At 43.9% G+C, this 24131-nt stretch overlaps 3 protein-coding genes across 5 annotated transcripts; 1 reads left to right on the top strand and 2 right to left on the bottom strand.

Moving 5' to 3' along the window:
- Nucleotides 1-703: 703 nt before the first annotated feature.
- On the bottom strand, nt 704-9429 carry LOC108157406 (uridine phosphorylase 1). 2 transcript variants are annotated; one of them, XM_017289453.2, is made up of 7 exons: nt 9354-9429; nt 9117-9177; nt 7817-7886; nt 2580-2703; nt 1984-2331; nt 1548-1919; nt 704-1473 (listed from the first exon to the last, which is right to left on the bottom strand). In XM_017289453.2, exons 3-7 carry the CDS (start codon nt 7870-7872, stop codon nt 1330-1332), a joined length of 1044 nt encoding a protein of 347 aa, XP_017144942.1. In that variant the 5' UTR covers nt 7873-7886; nt 9117-9177; nt 9354-9429; the 3' UTR covers nt 704-1329. The 2 variants fall into 2 exon arrangements, with proteins under 2 accessions (XP_017144942.1, XP_017144941.1); XM_017289452.2 differs by lacking the exons at nt 7817-7886; nt 9117-9177; nt 9354-9429 and adding an exon at nt 3776-4035.
- A 476-nt stretch (nt 9430-9905) lies between these two features.
- LOC108154449 (probable proteasome subunit beta type-2) lies at nt 9906-10968 on the top strand. The gene is made up of 2 exons (XM_017284719.2): nt 9906-10046; nt 10104-10968. Exons 1-2 carry the CDS (start codon nt 9956-9958, stop codon nt 10637-10639), a joined length of 627 nt encoding a protein of 208 aa, XP_017140208.1. The 5' UTR covers nt 9906-9955; the 3' UTR covers nt 10640-10968.
- Nucleotides 10969-13761: 2793 nt separating this feature from the next.
- LOC108157026 (tetraspanin-13) lies at nt 13762-16906 on the bottom strand. Of its 2 annotated transcripts, none has more exons than XM_017288836.2 (4): nt 16745-16903; nt 16236-16403; nt 15621-15989; nt 13762-14878 (listed from the first exon to the last, which is right to left on the bottom strand). In XM_017288836.2, exons 1-4 carry the CDS (start codon nt 16802-16804, stop codon nt 14783-14785), a joined length of 693 nt encoding a protein of 230 aa, XP_017144325.1. In that variant the 5' UTR covers nt 16805-16903; the 3' UTR covers nt 13762-14782. The 2 variants fall into 2 exon arrangements, with proteins under 2 accessions (XP_017144325.1, XP_017144326.1); XM_017288837.2 differs by lacking the exon at nt 13762-14878 and adding an exon at nt 15278-15549 and having other exon boundaries at nt 16745-16906.
- Nucleotides 16907-24131: the final 7225 nt, after the last annotated feature.

Genomic DNA, 24131 nt, shown 5'->3' with positions numbered 1-24131 from the left:
GGGCACAGGAACAGGCCATCTACTTGCAGCTCTTAACAGCACATGGGTGCATTAAATACCACCTACATAGGTTTAAAAGCGAGAAGGATCCGTTTTGCATCCACTGTCCACGGACAATAGAAGACGCTGGCGGTCCCAGATTTTCTACTGACCGGGAAGAGCTAAGCTCAGGCATTGGGAGGCCTCTTTAATGGATATCCTACTACTAGCAGCTTGAAAAACCATTGGGATTCCTATAGTAACATGTAGAAATGAAATTTTGTAGCATATTTTTGGGTGGAGTTCGGATGTTGAATTCGTGTAAGATTCGTGTTAGAAATGCCATGTGGTCAGAAACATCCTCCCTTGACCCTTATTGATACCCTGATGATGTTCTGCAAGAGAAGATTCTATCAGTGGATAGTAAGGTAAGGTAGTAAGGTCGTACTGTATCATCAATAAAAAATATATGGACAACAGAAAGTCTTCCAATATTTCATTCTGCTTTAGTCATGATCAATGAATCGTAAAGCCCTTTCATCTATACTTTTTTTCATAAATATTTAGTCCCCATTGAATTTGAACGTTTGTGTCATTTAAATACAATTTGTTTTTAATATACCGTTGAAATATTCATAATTGTTGTAAACTTCGTTTTTACAATATAACTTGTATAATTTTTAGAGTGCCTATTTATGTATGTTTGTTTTTCAGCATTTTGTGGTTGATTTTGTTTTGGATTGATAGAATTTGATAGAGTAAGATAAGCTGTTGGTTTCGTTATACAGTATATAGGCTTGAGATAAGTTAGCAACATTAATCAACATTTACATTTAACCAATGTTTAGGAATTACAATACAATTGAATTGAATAATTTATGAAATATTATTTTAGGTTCATGGAACTATTTGTTATGAATCCATTCATTATTATCGATTAGCTCCATGTAGAATATGCAACATAACAATTAACAATTTTTTTTTATTTGATCTATTTGTTATTAGCTTCGTTCTCCTTTTTCGAAAACCATTTTGTGATTTCATTTATTTTTGATAACCTTTGATATATGTATATCTAAATATAAACGGTTACACGATATACGATATACGTATTAGATTTTTGTGGGACGTAGGGAACGCAGTTCAGCATTTTATTGCTAAATGAATATACATACAATATGCTTGGGTTTAAATAAGCTAATGAGGTTGATATACACGGAAATGAAGCTAGGAACTTAAGCAGAGCTAAACTAGGGAATGTTGAAACACCATTGTATACTGGAGAGATGCGACACCGATATTCGTAGAGGGTATCCTCAAATGATAGGGACAGGCAAGATGATCGAGTGTCTACTCGTGGGCCTGGGACTCCTGCTGGACGAGCTTGAAGCGACGGGGCGACTTTATCGATCCCTGATGCCCGAACAGATTCTTCAGCTGGCCGTCGCGGGTTAGCACCTTCCGTATGTAGCGTGCCACAAGTATCTGGGGGCGCTGTGGGTGTGTGAATGATAAATGATATTGGGTGAGCGTTAATTCAGTCAGACTTGATTTCCACCGCTCCTCACCTGCTGCCACTCGTGCAGGACCTCTTTGGGGGCGTTCACCTGATCGCCGTTCAGACGATTCAGAATAGCCACACAGACGACGGCTGCCTTAATGCCGGCATGGTGGGTCAGGGCTGCGAAGATGGTGCTCTCCATTTCGATGTTGACCACACCATGGTCGCGAAGCTTCTCCAGGTAGGCCATCTTATCGTTCTCGGTGAACTCGCAGAAGGCGCCATCCAGACGGCCCTGGCCCTCGTAGAAATCATTTGTGCACTGGGTCTTGCCGATGATGGTGTCATAGGGATCGTCGGCACTGTGCAGGGATTTCAGATCACGGGCCAGCTTCTTGTCCAACTTGGCCGGACGGTGCACAGTCTCGCCAAGAATGGTCTGCAAAGTAAGGGGTGTTGTATTTTCGATTGGATCATACAACTTTTAGAGGACTTTTACTTACGAATTCATGGGAATTCCTAAGCTGACCATCGAGGGCATCCTCGGTGATGATGACAGTGCCGCCCTCCACTCCGATGCCGCCACAAGTGCCGATGCGTATGAAGATCGGATCAATGCACTTGGCATGGTACATCAGCTTGATCATCTCGTGCATCAGAATGCTGACCGAGGGCGTTCCCATGCCGTGACTGACACAAAGCACAGGACCAACTTTGTACATCGAGTAGCGATACGAGTAGGCACTGATGTCCTGCAGCTGGGTGCCAGCGGGCAGCTTGTAACCTATCTCGTCCATAATGAAGTGTGCAAAGTTCTCCATGCGCTTCGGTGTTCCGCCCATGCAAACGAACTGGTCAGCGTTATATGAAAATATATGAATAGTTCAGAAAGGTAAATAATTGTAAAACACAAAGGGTACAGGGGGATCCCTGCAGGGGAAACTGCACTATCAAGTTTCTTTGTCAAGATTCTTCATAATGAAGTGAATTCCATTTGATGTGAAAATAAAACAGGGTCTAGGTCTGGTCTTGTCCCTCATTATCCGATCAAAAACTCGTATGAATAATGCATAGTGCAAAATTTGATAGTTTATCTCACCTTAACGTCGCCAAACATCTCTTGAAGATCATGACTCTCACTGCCCAAAGCCAGATGATAGAGAATATCCTGGTCCATCAGCTCAATGTTCGAGTTGCGCAATTTGACAGTTCCATCAGAGTATCTGTGAAATAGAGGCATACAAATTAGACACCAGGCCACCAATTATAGGGTAAAGGCAGATACTCGAAGTATATGTGTACGAGCTCCACTCAACTTTCAACCAAATGGAAGTCTATTATTAACACCAAACCGAAGCGAAACTCATCAAAATTCGTGCTCTGATTTGACATAGATATATACTGTTATCTATTTCGGAGAAATACGAGTAGCGTAGATAATAAAAAGTGTCAGTGGTTTAATGAGTCTTTGAAGGGAAACGTTTCGTTATCGATGCTATGTGATATGCTATTTGAAAGAGAGTAAAACCACCGCGATTCGGTGTACTATGCACACAATCGATGACTAAATAAACAAAGCGGATTTCACTTCTCTAATCAAACTTTGCATAATGGAAATGTAGAGGAAGCCAGCGGCCCGAAATTTGCCAACGCGCCCCCCCCCAGAGTCATTATCAAGTGCGTCAACGCCGAAAAAATATACATACACACATATATGTTTGCACAAAAAAAAAAACAAGTTCCAACTGTAAGCAAAACAAATGGCAAAAACACTCTGTGACATTAGCATAATCAGAGAGTCTCTCGGCAAAGTCTTGACCTTGATTGATAAGGTTGATAATCTTATAGTACGTATACAAATGAGCAATTTCCTAAGTACTTGAGCAATCATCCGATCATAATGCTGTGCTTTGACGTGTTCTGATTGATGACTATTGAAACCGGATCAGTACGGGCAGGAAGGGTGTTTGGCGGTCGGACACACCCCCCACTGGCCAGAGTAAATATTTGGCCAACTGTTCTGTGCCTCTGTGTCGTTTGGTTTGGCTCTTCCGAGGTATCGTTGCTTCTTAGTATCTTTACCATCCGAGTGCCAGCAGAGCGATGTGTCATTATGCCAACTAGAGACTGCATTGCGCATTCCATTACATAGAGCATCTATTGGCTGAGTCACCAGGTGGTTCGATGGCCCGCCAAGGACCACGAACAACCCCCGAATCCTGCCAGACGGCAGCTGCTGTGTGAAGTTCGAACCTATGCCAACCCAACCGGTTTTCGTTCTTTTTGCATCCTTACCTCGTGATTCTCTGCACATATGCATCGTCTGTCTCTCCATCCTGCATATGGGCGAGATCGTAGTGGGCCTTAAAGTCATGCGACTTGTTGGCAGTGATTGTGGGTGGCATGATGTCACCGTGTCCTTACAGCCTTCTAGCCACTAACGGACTTATAAAAACGCACTCAAAGAGAGGGAGTAAACCCGAACACGAAAGCAGAAACCGATACGAACAAGCGATGTATACACGTCAACGTTTCAAGCGAAACAAAAAAATTGTTCACTGCTCCGCCGGGTCTTATATACCCGGGCTAGCCGAGGGCGGGTACGAGCGCTCTTAACGAGCGACTACGAACGGTACGAATGGTGGATGGGATGATGAATACCGTTGCTGGTTGTAGTCGCTCTCTCCGAGAAACGGAAGTTCAGATGTCACTTATGCTGCGCATTTTGATTTGTACAGATCTTAATAAATGCCACATGACATGATGTAAGGGTCACGGTCAATTCTCTCTCTCTTTCTCTCTCTCTCTGTCTCACTGATAACAATCAGCAGCCGCAGCAGACGCTGATCAAGTGCAATTTATAGCTGTCTCAGCCACGGAATGCAACGAAACATAACGAATTTGCGTAATCCCTATTGCAAATTGTATATAAATGTAGGCGTGTGATCAATTACAGGGTGTTCTGTGCGGCAGACTCTCGACGAATCGGATCATTAGCTTTGTTCTTAATATATGCTAATTGTGGTATGGAATTTTTTAACTATGCATATTTATAAACTGGTTCGGAGACTTGGCCTATGCTTAAGCTTAACATTTTTCAACTCTGATATTTGCAAATGAGAATCAAACAAACCGAAAATGTGAAAAGTATAATCAATAAAAGAAATGGCCAATCTTAAGTTTTATATGTATTTATTCAGCTAGTGATTCGCCAAATGTTCATTTCATCACAAGCTCCATGAACAGTCAGTCCCCCAGGCCTACTCTCGGCCCTGCGCCATACGATTTTGGTGGGGTTCATCCATATGTATGTACATATGTACATATATAAGTACTGTGGGTAAATTCAAGCCGAGTCATAAAATATACAAAAGCGAAACGACAGCGAAAGACAGTCCAAAGAGGAGCACAATGTCTGCACATAAGCCAGTGAATCGACACAAAAAGTAGAAGGGAAAAGAGTCAGCACAGCAAAAAGGGAACTTGGAAATAAAAAAGAAAAAAAAAAAGAAAAACAAGCAAGAAAGAAAGTCTAGCTTGGGGCCCGAGGCTCCTCTGTACCCTTTCAGATGAAATTTAGATACATAGAATTGAAAAGGATTGGGCTATAGGGAGATTGTTGATCATTGATCATTTTACGAATTAGAATACCACAGGACACTATGATATTTTGGATTACCTTTAAAACTGAGATGCTATACAGGGCGCTTACCGAACACGCTTGCGGACGAAACTCGTCTAGTGCTTTACACTGGGAAAAATGATTTGCAGTTTGCAATACTTCGTGCTAAAACTTTCGTGTTAAATAAAACAAAAGCTTTTAAAGGTGATATCAAATAGTTGCGCAGCGTGGTCTTACTTTGTCGACGGCTGAACACCCAACTGGTGTTTACGCTCTGCCAAAAAAGTGAGACAACAAGAGCCGAAGTCGCATGACCGAGGCCAAACGAAGGCCTGCTGTTTTTTTAGTGCATTGCAGTGCAGCAGCGACTTTTCACAATAGATAGGGCCGTGCCGACCCGTGACAAAGGTATATTGTTTCGACAGAGCCTCTAGACCTAGTTTCGTCATCAGAACCACTCGGATACTCCATATATAAGCAATAACTCTAACCTTGAACGATAAGGTTTAATACAAATTAGATAGAACCATATGTAGTTTGTATCTTCTTGAAGTGCCTGCTAGCTTAAAATACCCCTCACTAGGGTATCTTAAAAAGAGCAAAAGCGCCAACACAGCAATGAAAACGAAAAGGGGGCTCGCCTGTGTGCTCGGACATATCGGTAGAGACAGGGAAAGAGAGGCAGATAATAACAGATAAAGAGAGAAAGAGTGAGATACAGATTGGTATGCCGAGAGCTATGTACGTGAACTAGCTTGCAAGCTGATTTTTGAGGTCGCCAACGACACCAAACACTCACAGCAATAGCATCGCAACGGAGAGCGGAAAGAGGTGGTATTCAGTTAATGCCAACCGTAATTAACTGGGCCGATTCCCCGTAACCGACAGTTGGTTCATTGATGGACTTTGCCTGCCATTAAAGCCATACAAAACCCGTTATTTATGCAAGCAAATGCAAGCCGAGCTAAATGTATCAAGTGTTTTTCTCAATATTTGTTTGGATAAGAAGTACGGCTCCCATTTCGGAATACGCTGTCTCATGGGAAAACAAGACTGAAACTAGACAATTTCAAGTCTTTTCTTTGGGTCATTTTACTTGAGTGCTCTCTGTCGACGACGACGACGACGACGACTCGACTGTCTGTGGCAGCAACAAATGTCGGTGGCAGCCACTAGCCCTGTCCTAAACTGAAATACTTGATCTATTTCTGTAACCCTATGCGAATGCCCATCCCCACCTTGGCCTACAGCTGACCCCAGAGCGGGGGAAAACCATCTCCGAGCTTATGAGTCGTGAAAAAGCTTTGAATAAATTTCTCACATGTCATGTTACGGCGCAAATCATTAATCAGGGAGCTTTAAATGGATCCTATGTTGTTTCTTATGGAATACACACAATTTTCAACCTTTACCTGACCTCTCCTACTGCCTGCCGCCAAGTGGAAAAAGTAATTGCATTTCCCTGAACAAAGCCATAAAGGTCTTCTGGCTTCTGCCTGCTGGTTGCTGGCTGCTGGGGTACCGATAAGACCTGGTTGGGTAATTATTAAGAGTAAGGTCAAGCCAAGAGCCAAACAATGAGGCTGCCTGTAAAACGAGAAATGCAAATGATGCTGGGGATAGTGCAGGCGGCTTCGAGAGAATTACTTTCCCCCAAGAAATGAGAAATGAGAAATGACAAAGAGAAAGCAAAAGTCTGCCAAGTCACGTCATGCTGTCACCCTAATCGTATTCATCCCAAATTGCATTACTCACAGGCCACTGGGAACGCCTCTGGAATGGGCATCGGGTCCAATCTTCTCTGGCTAGGATATTCCAAGGCCAATCGATAATTGGTTCTGTATTATTTTGCTCGTCCTAGAACTTTCTAGGCTACTGTGCGTATGAGTAATGGCAGAAAACCACCCACGCACTACCCCATCGTCTACCCACAATTCCAGATAATGCGTGGGCCTTGGCGGCCGATAAACAAACGCCTGTGGCTGTCGACTACCCCATTCATATCCCTTCGACCTTGTGCCCGCCTACGCCTACGCTCCACTGCAGGTCATAATTCTGTAGAAAATTTGGCCCCAGGCAAATCTATTTATAAACCCATTGCTGATATCTGAATGGGCCAGTAATTAAAGGCAATTTGTGTGTGTTTTGGGCTATTGTGGCATTAAGCTTAAGTCAATTAGAAATGATTTGGCTGTCATCAAGGGGGATTTTCTTAATTAGAAAAGAAGGGATCATGGTTCTCTTTCCCCACTGAAAATTCTCCAGCAAAAAACTCTAGATCTTGGGAAAGTTGTGGTATACTTTTTGGTTCAAACAAAAGTAAATTTGAGAAATTTCTAAATTTTCCAAGGTATACTTTTTGGATACTAAATTCACATAAAAATTTAAGTAAAAATTCGAAAGATTTTTTACCCGATTTATAAGATAATATCTACCGATTTGGGACATAAGCATATGTTATGAAAATATCAACAATAAAATTCAGGTAAAAGGAATTTCTTTGGCAAGTTTTTAGGGTGGCCATTGTTTCGCCCAAGTTGAAATTTACGGCACCGACATTGTTCTCCTTTCTTGACAGAAAACTTTTTCTGGTTGTTTTCCGGTGATGCAAAACAAAAACTTCAAATGAAGTTAAAGGAAAGTTGAAGCCGCAGTTAATTTTGGGACACAAACTTGGTTAGTTTTAGGGTTTCCGGGGGGTGGTATGTACTTACTCGTCCAGCTCCTCGTCGGAGAGGGAATTGCTGATGCCGGTGAGCAGCAGCGACATCTTGCGGCGGGACCCTGTAAAAGAGAAATTAAATGAAAATGGAATTTTAATGGCTCGCACTGCTAAAGCGCAAAGTGAAGGCGTGTTTTAAATGTAAAGCCTACTCTTGAGCCCCTGCTGAGACCATTTGAATGCGTGCCACACGGGGAACGGAGCGCGGGGAAACAGTGGCAAAACGGAAACGATGGAGGAAACAGTGGCAAAGCGCGCACTGAGCATTTGGACAGCTTTTAATTAAAAACGTCAGAGAAACGTCACGTGCCAATGTTAAGGCCTGGGCGTGTTCGTGTGGGGCAGCATCAGATCTGAGTCCTTGAGCCCTTGAAACGTTTGCGACTAGCAAAATGTTTTAGGGTCGGCTTAGCCGTTGGCAATTTCCGCCGCAGGCCATGGCCTCCCCAAAAGTTAGGCCACACTATGCGGCAAAATGCGAGTATCTTTCTTGTTTGTTCGAGGGTGAAAGTTCAAGGCTAACGACAATTAGCCTTACCAAACCCAGGGCACTCAAGAGTGCCCCTTGAGTGGCAGTGGCGTGGAGGGTCCCCGAATTTGTCCAGTTTGTTGGTTTTTGTTTTGGAACAATATTTATGAGGCTGCTGATTATGTTTTGAATTTTAAATGAGAAAAAGCAGACGCGACAGAAGCAACAGAATGACAACAAAACTGTTGCATATGCCTCTAAGGGTCTGTGGGGGATTCTTAGGAGGGATTAAAGTCTTTAGAAAGCAATATTTATGAATAGGAAATTGCAAAAATATTTGCATAATCCCCATTCATTTGTGATGCGTGCCCTCGTACCCAAACCTTCGTGTATCCTCGTTTTTTTATCATGTCATAAATAACCCTTGTATGGCCCAGACCTATTTACCCAGCGATTCTGCTGACTACGGACAACGTTGACCCATTAAATGGCATAGAATAAAGCCTTGAAAGCGTTTGCTGAACCATGAAAGAATGCAAATGCTCAGCTGATGATGATACACACAGAACGGCAGAGCAAAGAAAGGGTGGCTAGAATCCCTTAACGTGGTTCTCGATAACTTTTTCATTAGTTGGAGCACCGTTGCCTACAAAATATCTGGTGCCCAGATACATTCCATGCATTTGTGTGTATCCTGGATAACACTTGGAATCGAGCTATTGATTTTCTACCCCAAACAGTCCGACAGAGTCTTAGTCTACACACGAGAGCAGTCATTGCAAAGTAGTTATAAGGTAAAGGTGTTCCTAGTCTGTTGACTTACGTAAAGAGTTGGGAGTTGATATGTGGGGCTCCGTGTGCCTCGAATCGGTCGGTAGCTATGGCTGCCAGATGCAATGGAAGAAAAGCAATTTAACACAATTATTTTTGTAGCTATATCACGATATTCTTTTGTTGTTTCGATGTGCTTTTCTGCATTGTTTATCTGCAGGCACGTGAAAGGAACTTTCTCTCTTTCTCTTTGGTTCTCTCTATCTCTCTCTCAGACACTCACACGTACCACGGCACGAACACAGAAGCGGACAGGAAAGAGAGCGCCGTCGACCAGAGCTGCGCGAGAGTACAAGACAGACTGACGACGAGGAGTCCAACCAAGCGAATATGTTGGCTCTGGTGGGGCTATCACTCAATCGGAATTTAACTCAACTTTGAGGCGGAAAAGCGCCGAGCAAATTCACTCAAATGCTGCTCGGCAAATTGTTGTTTATTGTGCATGGCAAAATTTAATTATATTCTGCAAATCCGCAGTCGCACCGAGCTGGTATACGTCAGCAAAGATATATGTATATCAACTATACAATTTTCTCGCAAATCTCACTCGGAGTAGGGTGGCGAAGAGTGGGCATTAGGGGGCTTGGTGGGTTCATTCCATGCAACAGCTGCTGCGCACAAAGAAGCCCAACCTCCGTTCATCCTTGCGGTCCTGTCCAAGTCCGTGTCTTAATTACTGTGCTGAGGGGCAAGGACTCACAGAGAAGATATACAATCTGGAGTCGACTGAATTTAAGAGGAGAGGAGGCTTTGCCGATTTAGATATGTCATATGAATTTACTCCCAGTACGGGGCATTAATATTATTTAGCATTGACATTTACGATACAATATGAATACCATTTTGGCCATAAAGGGGAAGGATTTCGTCCTAATCTCCGCTGATACAGTGGTAGGCAAAGGCCTACTAGTGTTGGGTCAAGGTTAGCTCGAATGGGTACGTTTTGGAATACATTTACTCATTTATGACCATATTCCAGGCACATCGAAGATAGAACGCCTCGGTGACTTTGCCGTGATTGCTGTCGCGGGCAATGGAGGAGACCCGCAACGTTTTATGAGCTTCATCGCGAGTCACATGGCCTTGCATAGAGTGCAACATAATGGACAAAGTCTGTCCGTGAGGAGCATGGCTCACTTTGCTGGCAAACAGATATATTCAAGTGTGAATGCCAAACTCAACTTTAAGGTCTCTGCACTGATTGCTGGGTGGGATCCGCAGGCGGGACCTCAATTGCATCAAATCGACGAGTTCGGGGGCTTAGTGTCCGTTCCATATAGTGGCCAAGGCTTGGGGCTACCCGTATTCAACTCCATTTTCCAAAAAGACTATTCGCCAGACATTGATGAGCCGACAGCCTACCACGTCTTAAAGAAATGCGTGGCAGCAGTCCATGAGCGTGTCGTTCTCAACATGCGCAACTTTGAGGTGTTCGTGGTGAAGGCAAATGGCATCACCGAGCTGGAAGCTATCAATGCGGACTCTTTAAAGACGGCGTCGCCATCGAGTCTTTAAAATATTGATTTCATCCACTTCATACAAGTCAGATCTTTACCCTCAATTTGCCATGAACCAAAATCAAAATTTAATGCTTGCGAAAGGATATCACGGAGAGAACTCAGGACCTGCCCTGGCTGAAATGGATATCGCTGAGCCCTGTTGGCGGTAAACTTTTAATGAGCATTTTTAACCGCATTAAAGGTGTTGGCAAATTGCATTCCGAGCCTCATTTGAGCTTACCCGTGGGGGGAGCTGCGTGTACTCAATTTAATTAAATATTGCGCATACGCCGTGTTATAGGTCCCATGCAAACGCATCTCTATAGCCCATAAAACAACGAAAAGTGTCTGTATTTGTGCCTTTATTTGTTTATTCATGCTGCTCGTAATGCTGCTTTTCCATTGAAGCGAATTGTGGATTTTGTTTGCGAAGGATTTCATAAATCCGCGAAACAGACATTTTTCCCTAATGGAAAAAGCTGCATGAAGTGGAAAGATATGAGTGCTTGTGTGGATGTTAAATGGTTGTTTCTGATGTGTGAAAATTCAAATTATGCTCTGATTTCAAGGAGTGATGGAAAATAGCTTTTAAAGGTACATTTTTCTGAAGAGTTTAACAAACAAGAATGTTTTATTATATCTGGATAAATGCTTTAACACCTTTAGAGCCATTTATATTCCAATGCCACACATTTGAGTTTCCACTGTCTAATCAAAACAAACAAAACGGTTTCCTCCTTCTCGAAATTCTCTATTTGTTTACCAGAAATAGTGCTTGTTTATACCGAAACAGTATTCGTTCAATGCCAAGGTGATGATGTGGTCCCCACACAAGAAGAATTTGTAGCTCAGCAACGAAATAATCATAAAGTTCTATAACCTTAGATGAGATCAGAGGTTGTCAGTGGGTTTAATTAATCCTAATCAATAGTGCGTATGACTTTAATTTGACATTGACATTCAAATGGTACTGTTTTATATGTATTGCCTAATATCTGAGCTTTCACAGACACATGCCCCATGCCTCACGCTTGACTGCGGCTCAGACGAACAGACCGACGGACGGACAGACATGACACCAACATGGGGCAGTGAATACGAATTACGTTGGGCAAAGTAGTCCATAAAACAAGTGAATTAAGAGAGCGAGAGAGAGGTAAAGTAAAATTTAAGCGGCTGTTAAATTGTTTGCTTTGATGAATTTTCAACAATCGCATTGAGTGCGCTGTTTGATGGCTCTGCAAGTCGTCAAGTCACTCATCCATTGAGCAATTTCCCCAAGTGACAAGATATAAATGCTTGAAGCACCGCTTAAGTTTCCATTTCACTGAATAACAAGAGCAAATCTTACTTTTGGGAGCTTAATCTGAATCTGTTGATACTCTTAAAGATCCACCAATCCCATGAACTTAGTTGAGCTATGAGGAAGAAAAGTTTGTGGAATTTGTATAGAATTTCTTCAGAACAACAAAAAGCTGTTGCCACAAAGATTTTGTCTTGGATCAAATAATGCTATCTAGGATCTATCTTCTCTGCGTGCAAACCAATCTACTAGGTCATAATATCTTCTCGAAGGGTATAGCAACAATTAAATCTTATCACTCACAAAAGCACGCAATGGCCAAGACATTGTCCATACGCAACGTTGACTGCCTTGGATCAACAGTTGAGAACCAAGCATATGGCGGCTGTTTCAAGGACATTCGAAAGACTCTGCATCCCTAATGGAATCCATAACCGATAGGAATTTTAATATCAGACACGTGTCAATGGGAGACATGAGTGTTTCCTGCATGACAGACACCAGTGGGCACACAAATAGACACACACTCTTACACAGATCGACGCTCATTTCGCTCATCTATTTGTCAAATACTCATGATTTTCCATCCCATTTCCCTTTGACGTTTCATGAGGCATTTTCAATTCCTGTTTGCATACAGGAAAATGGTTGGAGGCACAGCTGTTGTTGACCACTTCCGTTGACGGTGTCACCAAGGGGGGTGGCTGGGCCTACATCCAGGTTGACACTCCTGCCACCACGCCCACATTCCACCACGCAAAAGCGGAAATGTTCTCCCTGGCAGCCCCTGGCGTCTCATGCGTCTGAGCAATTGTTACGTAATCAATTTGCTTGCTCTCTCTCCTACGCTCTCTCCCACTCAGTTCGCCTCTCTCTCTCTCTTTCTCTTTCTCTCAGCGTTTTCCGTGCACCCAAGTGCGTTGAACTTGGCCCATTTTATGGCGTAAGTTTGAGTGAAAATTCAGCAATTGAGGCAACATTTTCGTCGGAACAAACTCAGGAATTTGTTTTCGCCATTGGGGGACACGTCTGCGCCCATTTCTCGGTCGGTGGTTGGGTGGGGCGTCGTCGGGCCTTTGGGGAGGCGTCAAACAAAGTGCGAGCGTTAATCTTCTAGCCGCTTATTATGCTTATGGTATTTGTAGACACAGCGGGCACTGTGGAATATATCCTGCTGAATTAGCAAGTGCAAATTTTAAGGAAGAAGGCCTGCCCGAGTGCAGGTATGAGACGAGCCTACATCGAATAGAAATGGGAAAAATATACCCACATTCGATTAAGAATATTCTACCGACTCCAGCGACGGTTGGAACAGCAAGGGCCTGTTGTTCAGCGAGTTACGAATGGCCTCAATCATGGCCTGTATCTTCCGCAGATCTCCGCATATATAAAGCCGTACGGACTCCTAAATGTTGTGCTCTACAGTCCTCCAAACATCATTTCGGTCTTCAGGCTTGCTCTCAAGCTGCTCCACTACCTCTTCCAAGGTCAGTTTTGTTCAGGTCTAGAAGAGCTTGAGCCAGTAGTTGACCATTTTGATTGACTTATAAGTAAGTAAAATTATCTGTGAAATAAACTAAAATAAAACATATTTGAATTATGTAATGCAAGCTAAAGCAACAAACAATTAGTCATCTGGCAGAACTGTTGCACAGCCACCAGAACTTTCGTTCCACTGTCTGACACTTTTGCGACAGTTCTGTGGTAAGCGGAGACACTTTGCTAATGATGTCAGTTCGCTGCTCCTTTGGGAGGCATGGAGGAGGACTTTCCTCATTAAGCAACGAAACTGATGGGTAAATGAAACTCAAAACTGGATTCAAGTTTTGTTGTTGTTTTAAAGATCATATTTACTTCAATCACAGCACAGAATACAGAGAATATTATCTAATGGTTTATTTGTCGCTCGAAAGGAAACTGGAAACGTGGAGACAAGGGAAAACTATTTCCATATGTTGTGTGTGTGTGTGTGTGTGTGAAAGGAGGAAGCGTGGTGTGATGTGTGTTTGTTCTGTAAATTACGAGACAGATAGCGAGAGAGGGAGAAAAGTGGCAGAGAAAGTCAAGCAAGTGCGGAAAAACAGAGCAGAAACTGTGGAAAAGAGCAGTGTGCCTATGCGCGGTAGGAGGTTGTCTATCTTTTAGAGAGTTGTATATAATTGTTGACATGTATATTTTGTAGTTGGGTTACTTAATGTTTTCATTTTTTTGTTCGTTTTTGTTCTTTTGGATCATTAACACACAACTAACATTGAGAGTATTGTTGAATATGCAAACACGTTTTGTATGTATATAGGTTGATGTGTTACGTTGCGTTATGTCTAGGTTTAGTTTAGTTTTAGTTGCTTACTAGGTTGCTAGTTACAATTGTTGACTTGGTTGTTAGATTCTACTTGAAGATCAGGTTTCCGAAATGTTTCTCTTGTCGTAGTTTCTCTCGTGGTACAGCAGTTGAGTCATTCATGATTGTTGCGAGTTGCAAAGAAAGGCTTTCAAAATAGCTAACAAAGGTGTGGAAAACAGCACAACTTAACTTAGAGTAAAAAATTACAGCTAGACATAATCTCTTTTTGGGGCGGTACATATCCCGCGCCCATCTTTGTGCAATTCAAATAATCTATACATATACAATAAAAATTATTTAAAAATTAGCAGCAGCATTAGCAGCATTGAGCACTCTCTCCTCTGCCTTCGGGTAATCTCTTGTTCGAGTATGGTATTCGATTCTTGCTAGGAAACGTACGCGCATATGCTGTACAAATAAGAATATTCAGCCTTCGTCCCTTTGACTAAAAATGCACCATGTATCGTTCCTGTATCCATATTGTTCAATCCTTAACCATATCCTTGGGCCGATCAGTACAGATAGTTGTGTGGAAATACGGCGCGGGCAGGCAGATAGCAGGGATCGTGTTGATTGCGATAGCGACGTGCCAGGAAAACGGCCAAGACCTAAGAGAAAACCAAAGATACATTAGTCTGAGATCATTCGAAGAGGGTTGCATAAGAAAAACCAAGGAAAATGAAGACACAATAATGCTCAAACATGTCTCACCCTTGGCCTCTGGTCGATTGGGCTTAGTCAAAGAGCCCGGCAGTTGGTTTTTAGTTAGTTCAAGATAAAGAGTGTTAGAATGTAGGGTTAAGAAGGGATTGTTGATTGCTTTATATGGATTAAACACCTGGCTCTCTCCTCCTCTATATATATATATATATATATAACACTATATCTGTATGAGTGTATATATGTCTAAAGTTGTATCAATTACGACCTAACACATTACGTACATATTTCTGCTGTAATGCGATTATATATATCTGTATATATATATATGTGTTTGTAGATGGTATAAATATATAAGATGTATGCAGACCCAAAGAGCTCTCTTTTGGTCTATGACCCATGAAATTCTCCCCTACATCCATAGCAACACTTCGCAGAAAGAGAGATACAGGGAGACAGAGATACACACACATAAATCGATATAACTTTGCCTGTTGCTACATATGTCGGGGATAACTATTTCTGTTCTGATTTAGTGGAAAATTTAGAGAAAGGCGCTGGGCAAGCCGCGCGGATCCTTTTGATTGCGATAGCGCACGGTTAGCCAGACGCCAACAAACTAAAGGCAGCATGTGGATGGATGGAGTTTAGATTTGGTTAGTTTACACCATTATATTTCTATGCACGCACCTCGGTGAAGCTGAAGAAGATGCCCAGACCGCCGCACAGCTTGAACGCATAGTCGATCTTGTCCTCCAGCATGGGACCACAAGCGGGGCAATGACAATCCACATCGTTCGACTGTTCGCAGCACTTTCGATTCACCAGCTCGCAAGAGGGTTCGTCTGTCGGAGCCAAGGGAGACGTCGGGAGGTTGATGCTGCTGGTGGCATTGAAGCCGCAGCAGTGGAGGCTCTCCTGCACCTGTTGCCGCAACTCTGGGGGCACTGTCATCCATCCCTGCTCGGCAAACTGCTGCTGCTGCTCGGAATTGACGGCCAGGCAAGAGCTGGCAATGGAGAACTGGATGAGGAAGAGCATAAACAGGATGATCATGTACTGCGGGGAGAGAAAGGGACAGAGTCTAGGGGTTAAGGAAAGCCACTGAAGAGAATACAAAATGCTTATCAAGAGTGGTGCCAGCGCTGTCGTCATTGCAGTTGAGACCCAGTCATAATTTGCTTTACTCATAATGAGGCCACTTTCATGTCATTGTTCGACACGAGGGCCACGACCTTCGGCTCTATGTGGAAAGCGCTTTCAGTGCGTGCGCTTGCAAGGTTTTCTTGTGGTTGAAAAGGATACAAAGAAGAGCATCACTTGATGGTGCTTCACAGCGCCGGCGAGGCCCAGCATGGAGATGCAGATGAGTATTACGCCGCAAGCCAGGATGCCGCCCACAATGGGCAGATTGGTGACAATGGAGGCGGCCCGCGCATAGACCCCCACGCCAATCAGCAGGAAACCAATCATCTAGTGGGTGGAGAGGAGAGGAGCATAAGTATTCAAGATGTGCATTGGAGGTCGACTATTTTCAAGAGGAACAACAGGCAGACACAAAGCCAGCAGCAGGACGTATGGATACATACAGGTACACATACACACACACACACAACGAATGCATGTGCGTGTGTCTGCTGCACCTGCCATAAGAAAATCAATAAAAAGCCATTAGGCGCTGTAATTTAATAATCTTCTCATAACACAATCGTTTTTGTTGCTTTTGCTGCTGCTTTTCATTTGTTGTTCCACTTCCTGGTTGTTGTTTTTGTCACTGAGGTTTTCTGTATTTGTTTGTTTTCTTGTTTCCTTACCACATACAAAATGTTGAGCGCTATGAGCGCATTCTTCGAGCAGGTGAATCCTCCACACATGTTGCAGCACACTTTGGTCCGGCTGGAGATGAATTTAAATTCTTTTTATTTATTTAACGATTTCCTGATTTTCTCCGTCGCGATTTTCGATAAAATATACCGTGCGACCCTCAGGAATATACCAAAATATACCGACTAATTTCAAAATATACCGTAAATATACTGACGAATTGAAGTTGTACTATACATATTCCTCGATTTTGATATTCCGTCGAATATTACCAGCTATATAGCAAATTTAGCCATGCCCACATAATTTTATACGATTAATGAATCAATTTATTTCTAGATGATCTTATCTGAACTTCAAAAAACCGCGATATCTTTCACCTGAACTGCGGAGAAACTATTACATTTGCATTATTTTCGGTGGAGTATTAAAATACCCCCTTGGTCTACGATGGGTTAATCGTTCCCTTTCAAAGATTGGAAACCATATTCCTCGATTTTGATATTCGATTTGATATTACTAGCTAGCTAGGACTTCCATAACTGAACACATAATTTTATGCGCTTGATAGATCAATTTTCCAAATATATGCTAATCTTAACTACTCACTTTCATTGAGTTTTTTCTAAATTAAGGTTTAAACCAATAAAGTCCCAGATTCAAAAAAAGCGAAACAAAAAACATTTACCGTTTTGAAAAGAGCAAGGAGAGTAAGTAACTGTTTTGATGAATGCCATCGATACTATCGACTGGATGCTATCGCATCGCGCGCGCCAAAGAGTAATTGTTTGAAAGTGAATGACTGACAAGTATAATAGATTAATGAATCTAATAAAATATACTAGCAGTGGGAATCGCACAAGAGTATCGACGAGGAATACTAGAGTAATATTTTCTTGCAATTTAAATCTGTATTTCTGGACCACTTTGATATTTTTTATCAAAAAATCGTGTAATATGTAATGTAAAATGTATAGTAAAATGTAATGTAGGATGTAAAAATAAAATTTCTGATCGATATTGGAAACGATATCATTTATCGGGCGGGAAGTTTGCGCGGTAAAATCTTAATCGTTCCCAATAGTACTAAATTTTCCACTATTTTCCTTTTCGAACAACCAACTACGCAATTACTGAAGAACAAGCAACTAATTATGTTGAAATGTCAATTTCCCTTGAGCGGACAAGTGCCGTTAATTGCATTCTACATGCCACAAGCCACGGAAATTCCAACAAGAGGCGAAACAACAACTTCATTGCGTGTCACGGTCAGCGGAGGCCTAGAACCTCCTCATGGCAGCCGCAACGACTACAACAACAACGAGGCGGCATAAATTTATGGCCAAACGATAAGCGCCAGCCAAAAAAAAGCCAAACCAAAAAAGAAAAGAGGAATAATCCCAGCGAAGCAGCCTGCGATCGCGCTGCCCAAAATTGGACAAGGAACGTGCGTCGCGCGAGCAAAAGCAGAATTTAGTAGCTGTCAAAGGCATCAGCTGTGGCCCGGGCAACACCTACAGCCCGTGTCCGAGGAGTCAAGTTGTGGCGGTGGGATGGCAGATGCCGGGAGACGAGGCGAGTGGCGGGGAGTGGCAGCGGCCTCAGCGGCATCCACACGCAAAGAATGCCACAGGTGAGTCCCAAGCCGCTGAATGTACAGTAGAGACTGGCTAGAGGGGAAATTTTATTGCGGAGGCATCTCTTCTTGGCGATCAAAAATGAAACTCTAGTAAGAGGCAATCTACACATCGGTTCTCATCGTATGATTAGAGTCTTAGATAGCCAATCCCCACTGTAATCCCCTGTTAGCTTAACTTTGTACTTGACTTTGCGTGCAAATGGCAAAAATGCCACAAAATCGTAGAAGGGGGAAATCGCGAGGGGGAAAAGTGAGATCCCGATCCCCCAGAGCCGCTGGTGGCCTGTGTGACTCTATAAGGCTGATGCTGTCAGTTGTTTTTAGCCAGGCTCATTGGCAGCTTTATTGGCCCACTCCATATGGATGGGTCAGCTCCGCTTCGCTCTGTGCCTTGTCTGTGTGTATGTGTGTGTCTGTCTGTGTGTGGGCCAACCTGCATACCAATCATAAATATAAATATGAATCTAAAATGCACTTGCAGGCGTCCCAGACCAATTCGGAGTCGCCTCGGCAACCTCGTTAGCCTCTGCGCTAGTGCGAAGATGCAAAACGGTTCTCGGGACTTGGGCCCTGGTTACCCAGGTCCTCTGGTGCTCTTGGTGCTCTTGGTGGGGCTGCTAACAAGATGGCAACACATGAAATTAGACTGCACCGATGCACGGCCAGCGATAGAAGGAGAACGAAGAACTGATCGTGCCCAGAAAACGGCAACAGGAACAGCGAACTAATTAACATATTCAAATATTTGTCGCATTGTTTTCGCCCGTTTCCCAGAGTCTAGTTCTGCCTCTGATCTCTGCTCGTCTCTGCACTTCTCCCCGCCACCCTACACCCGCTCTCCTATGCCTGTTGCCTGTTTATTGAAAAAGCATTTTACGGTTTCATGCTTAAAAGTCATTGGGAGTGTGCGCCTTGGCCAGAACCACGCCCCATCCTTGGAACCCATTGTGCAACAGCAGCAGAAGAAGAAGCAACACCAGTCGTAGCATCTTCCCTTTTTCATTCTATGGGGGTTTTCTCTCTGTAGACCCGTTGGCGCTATTTTTATCGCATTTTAAAAGGCTATTTGTAGTTGTTCCACCAGGAAGTGGCATAAATTCGCAGCGCATAATGGCTGTGAATAAATTATTTTGCAGCAGCTTCCTCTGGCTGCCTCCGACTATGGCTCTGCTGCCCACCATTGATTGTGCCTCGCCCACAGTGCCTGATAAGCCGCAGAGCACTCTGCTCTGTGCTGCGAGTCCCATCTCGAACCAAGAGCCGAACTCTTCTACCTCTGGCTCATCCATTGCGTTGTTCAATGAAATAAGAACAGATGAACAGGAACAATGCACTGGTTACGTAATCACTTACTGCGATTGTTGTCCTGCCTCCCGCCTTCCGACTCCGACTGCTCCTCGTGAGAGTGGCCAGCCGGCGGCCTTCCTTGTGCACTCAAGCAATTTTCACGCACGCCCTCACCTCCAGCCGAGTCCGGGGTGCAGCCTATCCCATGGAGAGCAGGAGGTCTAGGGCTGGGATCTGGGATCCTACTAAAAAATTCAATACGCAGCTATCGCACGCGCAGGCAGGAAAAAGCAAAAGTCCCACAGTTTGCCAAAGCGGAAGCGCTGACCAGGGATTGGGTGCTATTTAACCCTGAGGAAGATGTTGCTTCGATGCCAGCAGGCGACTGAAGGAGGGAGCTATTCGTACTGTGTGTTTGTGTACGAAAAAGTGACTAATTGTAGTACAATTTTAGCCAAACTGTTGTTCATACATCTCTATCTTTCAGCATTTATTCATTCCCAAAGAGTGAAAAACAGTGGAAGCGTTGATTGGAATCCTGAGCAGATCTTCATTTTACAGTCTCAAGGATTATCCTCCGCTGTGTTCAAGAAGTAGTGAAATTGTAGCCATGTTTTAAAGATAACATATAAATTCCTTTTTATCTTTCAGAACTTATCCATTTCCTGTAAGAGAGAAGCAGTGGAAGGATTAATTGAAGATACTTTAAGGTAAGTTTTGAAGACTTTTCTAGCTTTAGTTTTAGTTGAAAACGCCTTCACAATACCATTTAATGTAAGTCAGTTGTGATTTGATCTATCGTTTAGCCAAATTCAAAGTCAAAGTTCATCTTTGACTACCGAATCTTTGAATTGAAATTGAATTTGTATCGAATGAACCCTATAGATGCTCCTCGGGTCTCTGTAATTGCCGCAAGTCTGGACTCTGGAGATTCCAGAGATACATTCAAATTATTAATTGTTTTCTGGGTTTTTTGTTATTGTTGCGTTGTCTCTCCTTCTCTCTCTGTGGGCAAAGCGAACCTTGCGAATCTAGCGAAGCATCTTCAAACGGTACTGAACCATTTCTCTAATTTCTAATGGCTTTCCATCTCTCTGTATCTATCTGCCTGAGACTCTGAGGAGGGAGTCTTTCGGGCCTGGTCAATGTCCTTTGCCATTTCGGTTTTGTTTGGACCTTGCATGCGCATTGCGCACGACGCGTCAGGCAGCCATCCGCAGTCGTTGGATCTCCGTTGGGTCTTCAGCCAGCCAACAAGCCAGCCAGCCAGCCAGCCTGCCAGCCTGCCAGCCCAGATGTTATCCATTCCATTGCGGCAGTGACCCCACCAGGGCCATAAATTCTCACAGTGCCTACACGCCTGCGCCTCTCTACAAATGTTCCAATTTGTATTTTTGCACAAATTGTTGTTGCTTCTTTGGTGCGGTGCTCTTCCTGTTGCGGCAGTGTGGCAGTGTTGCAGTGTTGCAGTTGCAGTTTTCCTGTGCCTGTTGCTCTGGTTGTTTGTTTAGGTTGCATTTAATTTAATTTGCTTTACCCAATTGGGCTGAGCTCGCAATTAGAGACAAATGTTTTCGGCTGCATTCCTCCGGCTACTTAGCCCCCATGTTCGTGGCAATTAGTTTCCACTGGCCTTCCACATGGCGGGGATATGGCGGCTCTGGGGACATTGGACATTGGACACTGGGGACATCTGGACATGGGGCGTGTCGTATTGGGTCGTTTGGAACGGTTCAGTTCGATTCGGTTTGGGTCGGGTCGGGAGTCGGGAACCCGGGCGAAAGTTATCTTGGCCAAAAGCACAAACGATGGCCGCCTCGATTTCCCACACGTTTGTTTGCTTAATTAGGTGAAAACTTGCCAACAGCTGTCCTGTCCCGTGCCGTCCCGTCCCATGCCGTCGGCATGCCGGGCAATTGCTAATGAGCAGGACAAGCTGGAGGAGTTGGCGAAATGAAAAGTAACAAGCCACCGTCCTCGCTTTCAGCCATCGGAAAATGGTTAATGGTAAACGGGAAAACGTTCGCTCTGTCGCTTCAAGTGCTAAGATTCCAACTTTTGTCAGTCTGTCTTTTGGTTTTTACTCTATGCAGAAGTTGAGGATTCTTGGCTATGATGGCTGCTCAAGGAAGTGATGGAAAACCAAGACTTCCAAAGGCCATCTTTTCAAGCTTGATTTCCGAAAGTTTGTACGCACAATTCCTGGAAATACTATCTGAATTTCTTAGGATTTTTTTGGCTTGCTTTTCATCTTTTACGAATAATGGCGGGCACTTCCTTTTGCATTTCCGGTCAGTGAAAAGAGCATCAGAAATTTCACATCGCAGGAAGCGGCTGGGTTGTTCTGCGCCTCAATGCTGCTGCTGCTGGTGCTGGTGCTGCAGTGGGTTTTCCTTTTCTTCAATCGCTTCTTCTTTTCTTTTTGGAGGGGAAATTTGGCGTTGCCCATTGCCATGGCAAGTGCATAATTTTTCAATCAAAGCGAGCAGCTGTAAAACAAACAAAAGCTGAAAAGCAACAGCAACGGCAACGGCAGAGGACGGGGACAGGGGACAGAGGACGGGGACAGAGGACGGGGCGGGAGGCCAAAGAAGAAATCGTGAGGCAGGCCAACATGGCAGGCCAAACCAAAACCAAAGGAAAAAAGAAAACCCGAATAGGAAAAGCTCTAGCGCTCTGCCATGGGATGGGAGGAAAGGAAAGGAAGTGGTGCTGCAAACGAGATCTTCACTCCGTTTGAACCCATCCCATTGGAGCTTGGCCTCAGCCGCGGCTCAATGGCATTTAAATGCAAATGACCACGAAGCGTGAGGGTGTTCAATGCGAACTTTATGCATGAAAATTGGCAAAATGCGAGCAAGCGTTTTCCTCAATGGTCAAAGTGTCAACGACAACGAGTGTAGGTGTCTCATCCATTGTCTCTGGGCAATCGGGGCCCCTCCTTTCCCCTCCCAGTCCCTGTCGGACAGAGCCATCCCGAGGCCATGCTGGGGTTCAGAACGATCCAGGTTGAGGCCTGTGTCGAGGCCAAAGTCAAGCCGCTAATTAAAAGCCATTGCTAACAGTCAACGACTTAATGGCCAGGCATTTGCATAGCTGTCACCGGCAATGCCCACACTTGGCCACGTTCTGGAAAAGTGAGGAAAACCAAAAACAAAAAGGCACAAGCAGCGCCCGCAGCCCGGAGCACGGAGCTCTGCTCTGCTCTGTTGCCCCATCAGAAGACCAACTCCAGCTCCAACTCCAACTCCAACTCCATCTGAAACTCCAACACCTCGTCCAAGTCCAAGCCAAATACGCACCAGAACCGGCCATAAAAATTGTCAACTCGTGTCTTTGATGATGTTCCGTAACACGTGAGAAAGGGTATATTAGCTTTGTGGGGAAGGAGGATTATAGATGTAGAAAATGGGCTTGAAATAGGATAAATAGGTTTAGAATTTGTGGATGTTTGATTAGCTCTTGTTTAACAGTGGCCTAAACTGCAAGAAAATGTTACAAAACTACGAAAAGTCCTAAAATGAAACCATTTCCAACCCTTGCCAGATCTAGAGTATCCCAAAGTCGTTGTTTTAAACCCAAGAAACGGTTATCTATCGCTTAATAAAGGCGTTTTATGCAACATGAGGCACGACGCACATGCGTCTTCTCACACCTATGTAACGACAGAGGCAATCCACGGAGGCATTCGAGTCTCCTATGAGATGGACAGCAGAAGGAGACGTCTTCACTTACTAAGGCGGCACACGTCGCAGCCGAAGCTCGACTTTTCGCACATTTCAATTTCAATTTCAGCACGATCATGATTAATCGACGCCTTCAGTGGCTCAGAATCCGTAATACATCATGTATGTGTGTGAATGCCTAATGGCGTGCGTAGCTGAAGCGTTAAAGAGATCGTGACACGCCTGGTTTAACTCCGTTACTGTGTGTGTGAGCGCCTCATAATTTGATTAACACTTCTGTCGGACTGCCCCTCCGCACAAGACACAATGCGAGGAGAAGCTGCAGGTGACTGCGGGCACACCTAAAGATACGACTTACGACTATGAGTCTGCCGCATCTCGCACCTACGAGTGTATCTGCCGCGGCACATGCCACATGGGTCTCTGCTCAAATTGCCGTGAAATTATCATAATTTCTTTGGGTCTCCTATGAGCGCTCTCTGACAAACATCAATTTCAGTTAATGGTGGCTTCGTTTTGTCAGTGAAATGTTAATTGGCGACAAAGCTGGTTATGGTTAAATTAATTTCTTAATTTATCGGTGGGAGGTATTTTTAATGAATAACTGAAGGTGTAGGGGTATCTTGGGTCCAGTAGAATATTATGGAGAAACTTTTTGTAGGTCAAGCCTATTAAAAGGGAATTTCTAGATACTTCCTAGAACTTCCTGTGGGACGCACGGTCTTGCCTCTGTTGTTCCGATAGGTCTTGAGCAGAAAAACCATG

Source organism: Drosophila miranda, chromosome 2, assembly GCF_003369915.1.
Source record: "Drosophila miranda strain MSH22 chromosome 2, D.miranda_PacBio2.1, whole genome shotgun sequence".
NCBI lineage: Eukaryota > Metazoa > Arthropoda > Insecta > Diptera > Drosophilidae > Drosophila > Drosophila miranda.
This window is presented reverse-complemented; position numbering and strand designations above follow the sequence as displayed.

Excerpts from the sequence above, each read along its gene's own strand:
- LOC108157406 (XM_017289452.2), bottom strand. The coding sequence starts at position 3,885 with ATGCCACCCACAATCACTGCCAACAAGTCGCATGACTTTAAGGCCCAC. Across the intron at positions 1,920-1,983 it reads TTAGGAATTCCCATGAATTC|ACCATTCTTGGCGAGACTGT; the intron begins GTAAGTAAAAGT and ends CTTACTTTGCAG. Across the intron at positions 1,474-1,547 it reads TCCTGCACGAGTGGCAGCAG|CGCCCCCAGATACTTGTGGC; the intron begins GTGAGGAGCGGT and ends ACACACCCACAG.
- LOC108154449 (XM_017284719.2), top strand. The coding sequence starts at position 9,956 with ATGAATACCATTTTGGCCATAAAGGGGAAGGATTTCGTCCTAATCTCC. Across the intron at positions 10,047-10,103 it reads CCTACTAGTGTTGGGTCAAG|GCACATCGAAGATAGAACGC; the intron begins GTTAGCTCGAAT and ends ACCATATTCCAG.
- LOC108157026 (XM_017288836.2), bottom strand. The coding sequence starts at position 16,804 with ATGTGTGGAGGATTCACCTGCTCGAAGAATGCGCTCATAGCGCTCAAC. Across the intron at positions 15,990-16,235 it reads ATCAAGTGATGCTCTTCTTT|TACATGATCATCCTGTTTAT; the intron begins GTATCCTTTTCA and ends CTCTCCCCGCAG. Across the intron at positions 14,879-15,620 it reads TCTTCTTCAGCTTCACCGAG|GTCTTGGCCGTTTTCCTGGC; the intron begins GTGCGTGCATAG and ends GTTTTCTCTTAG.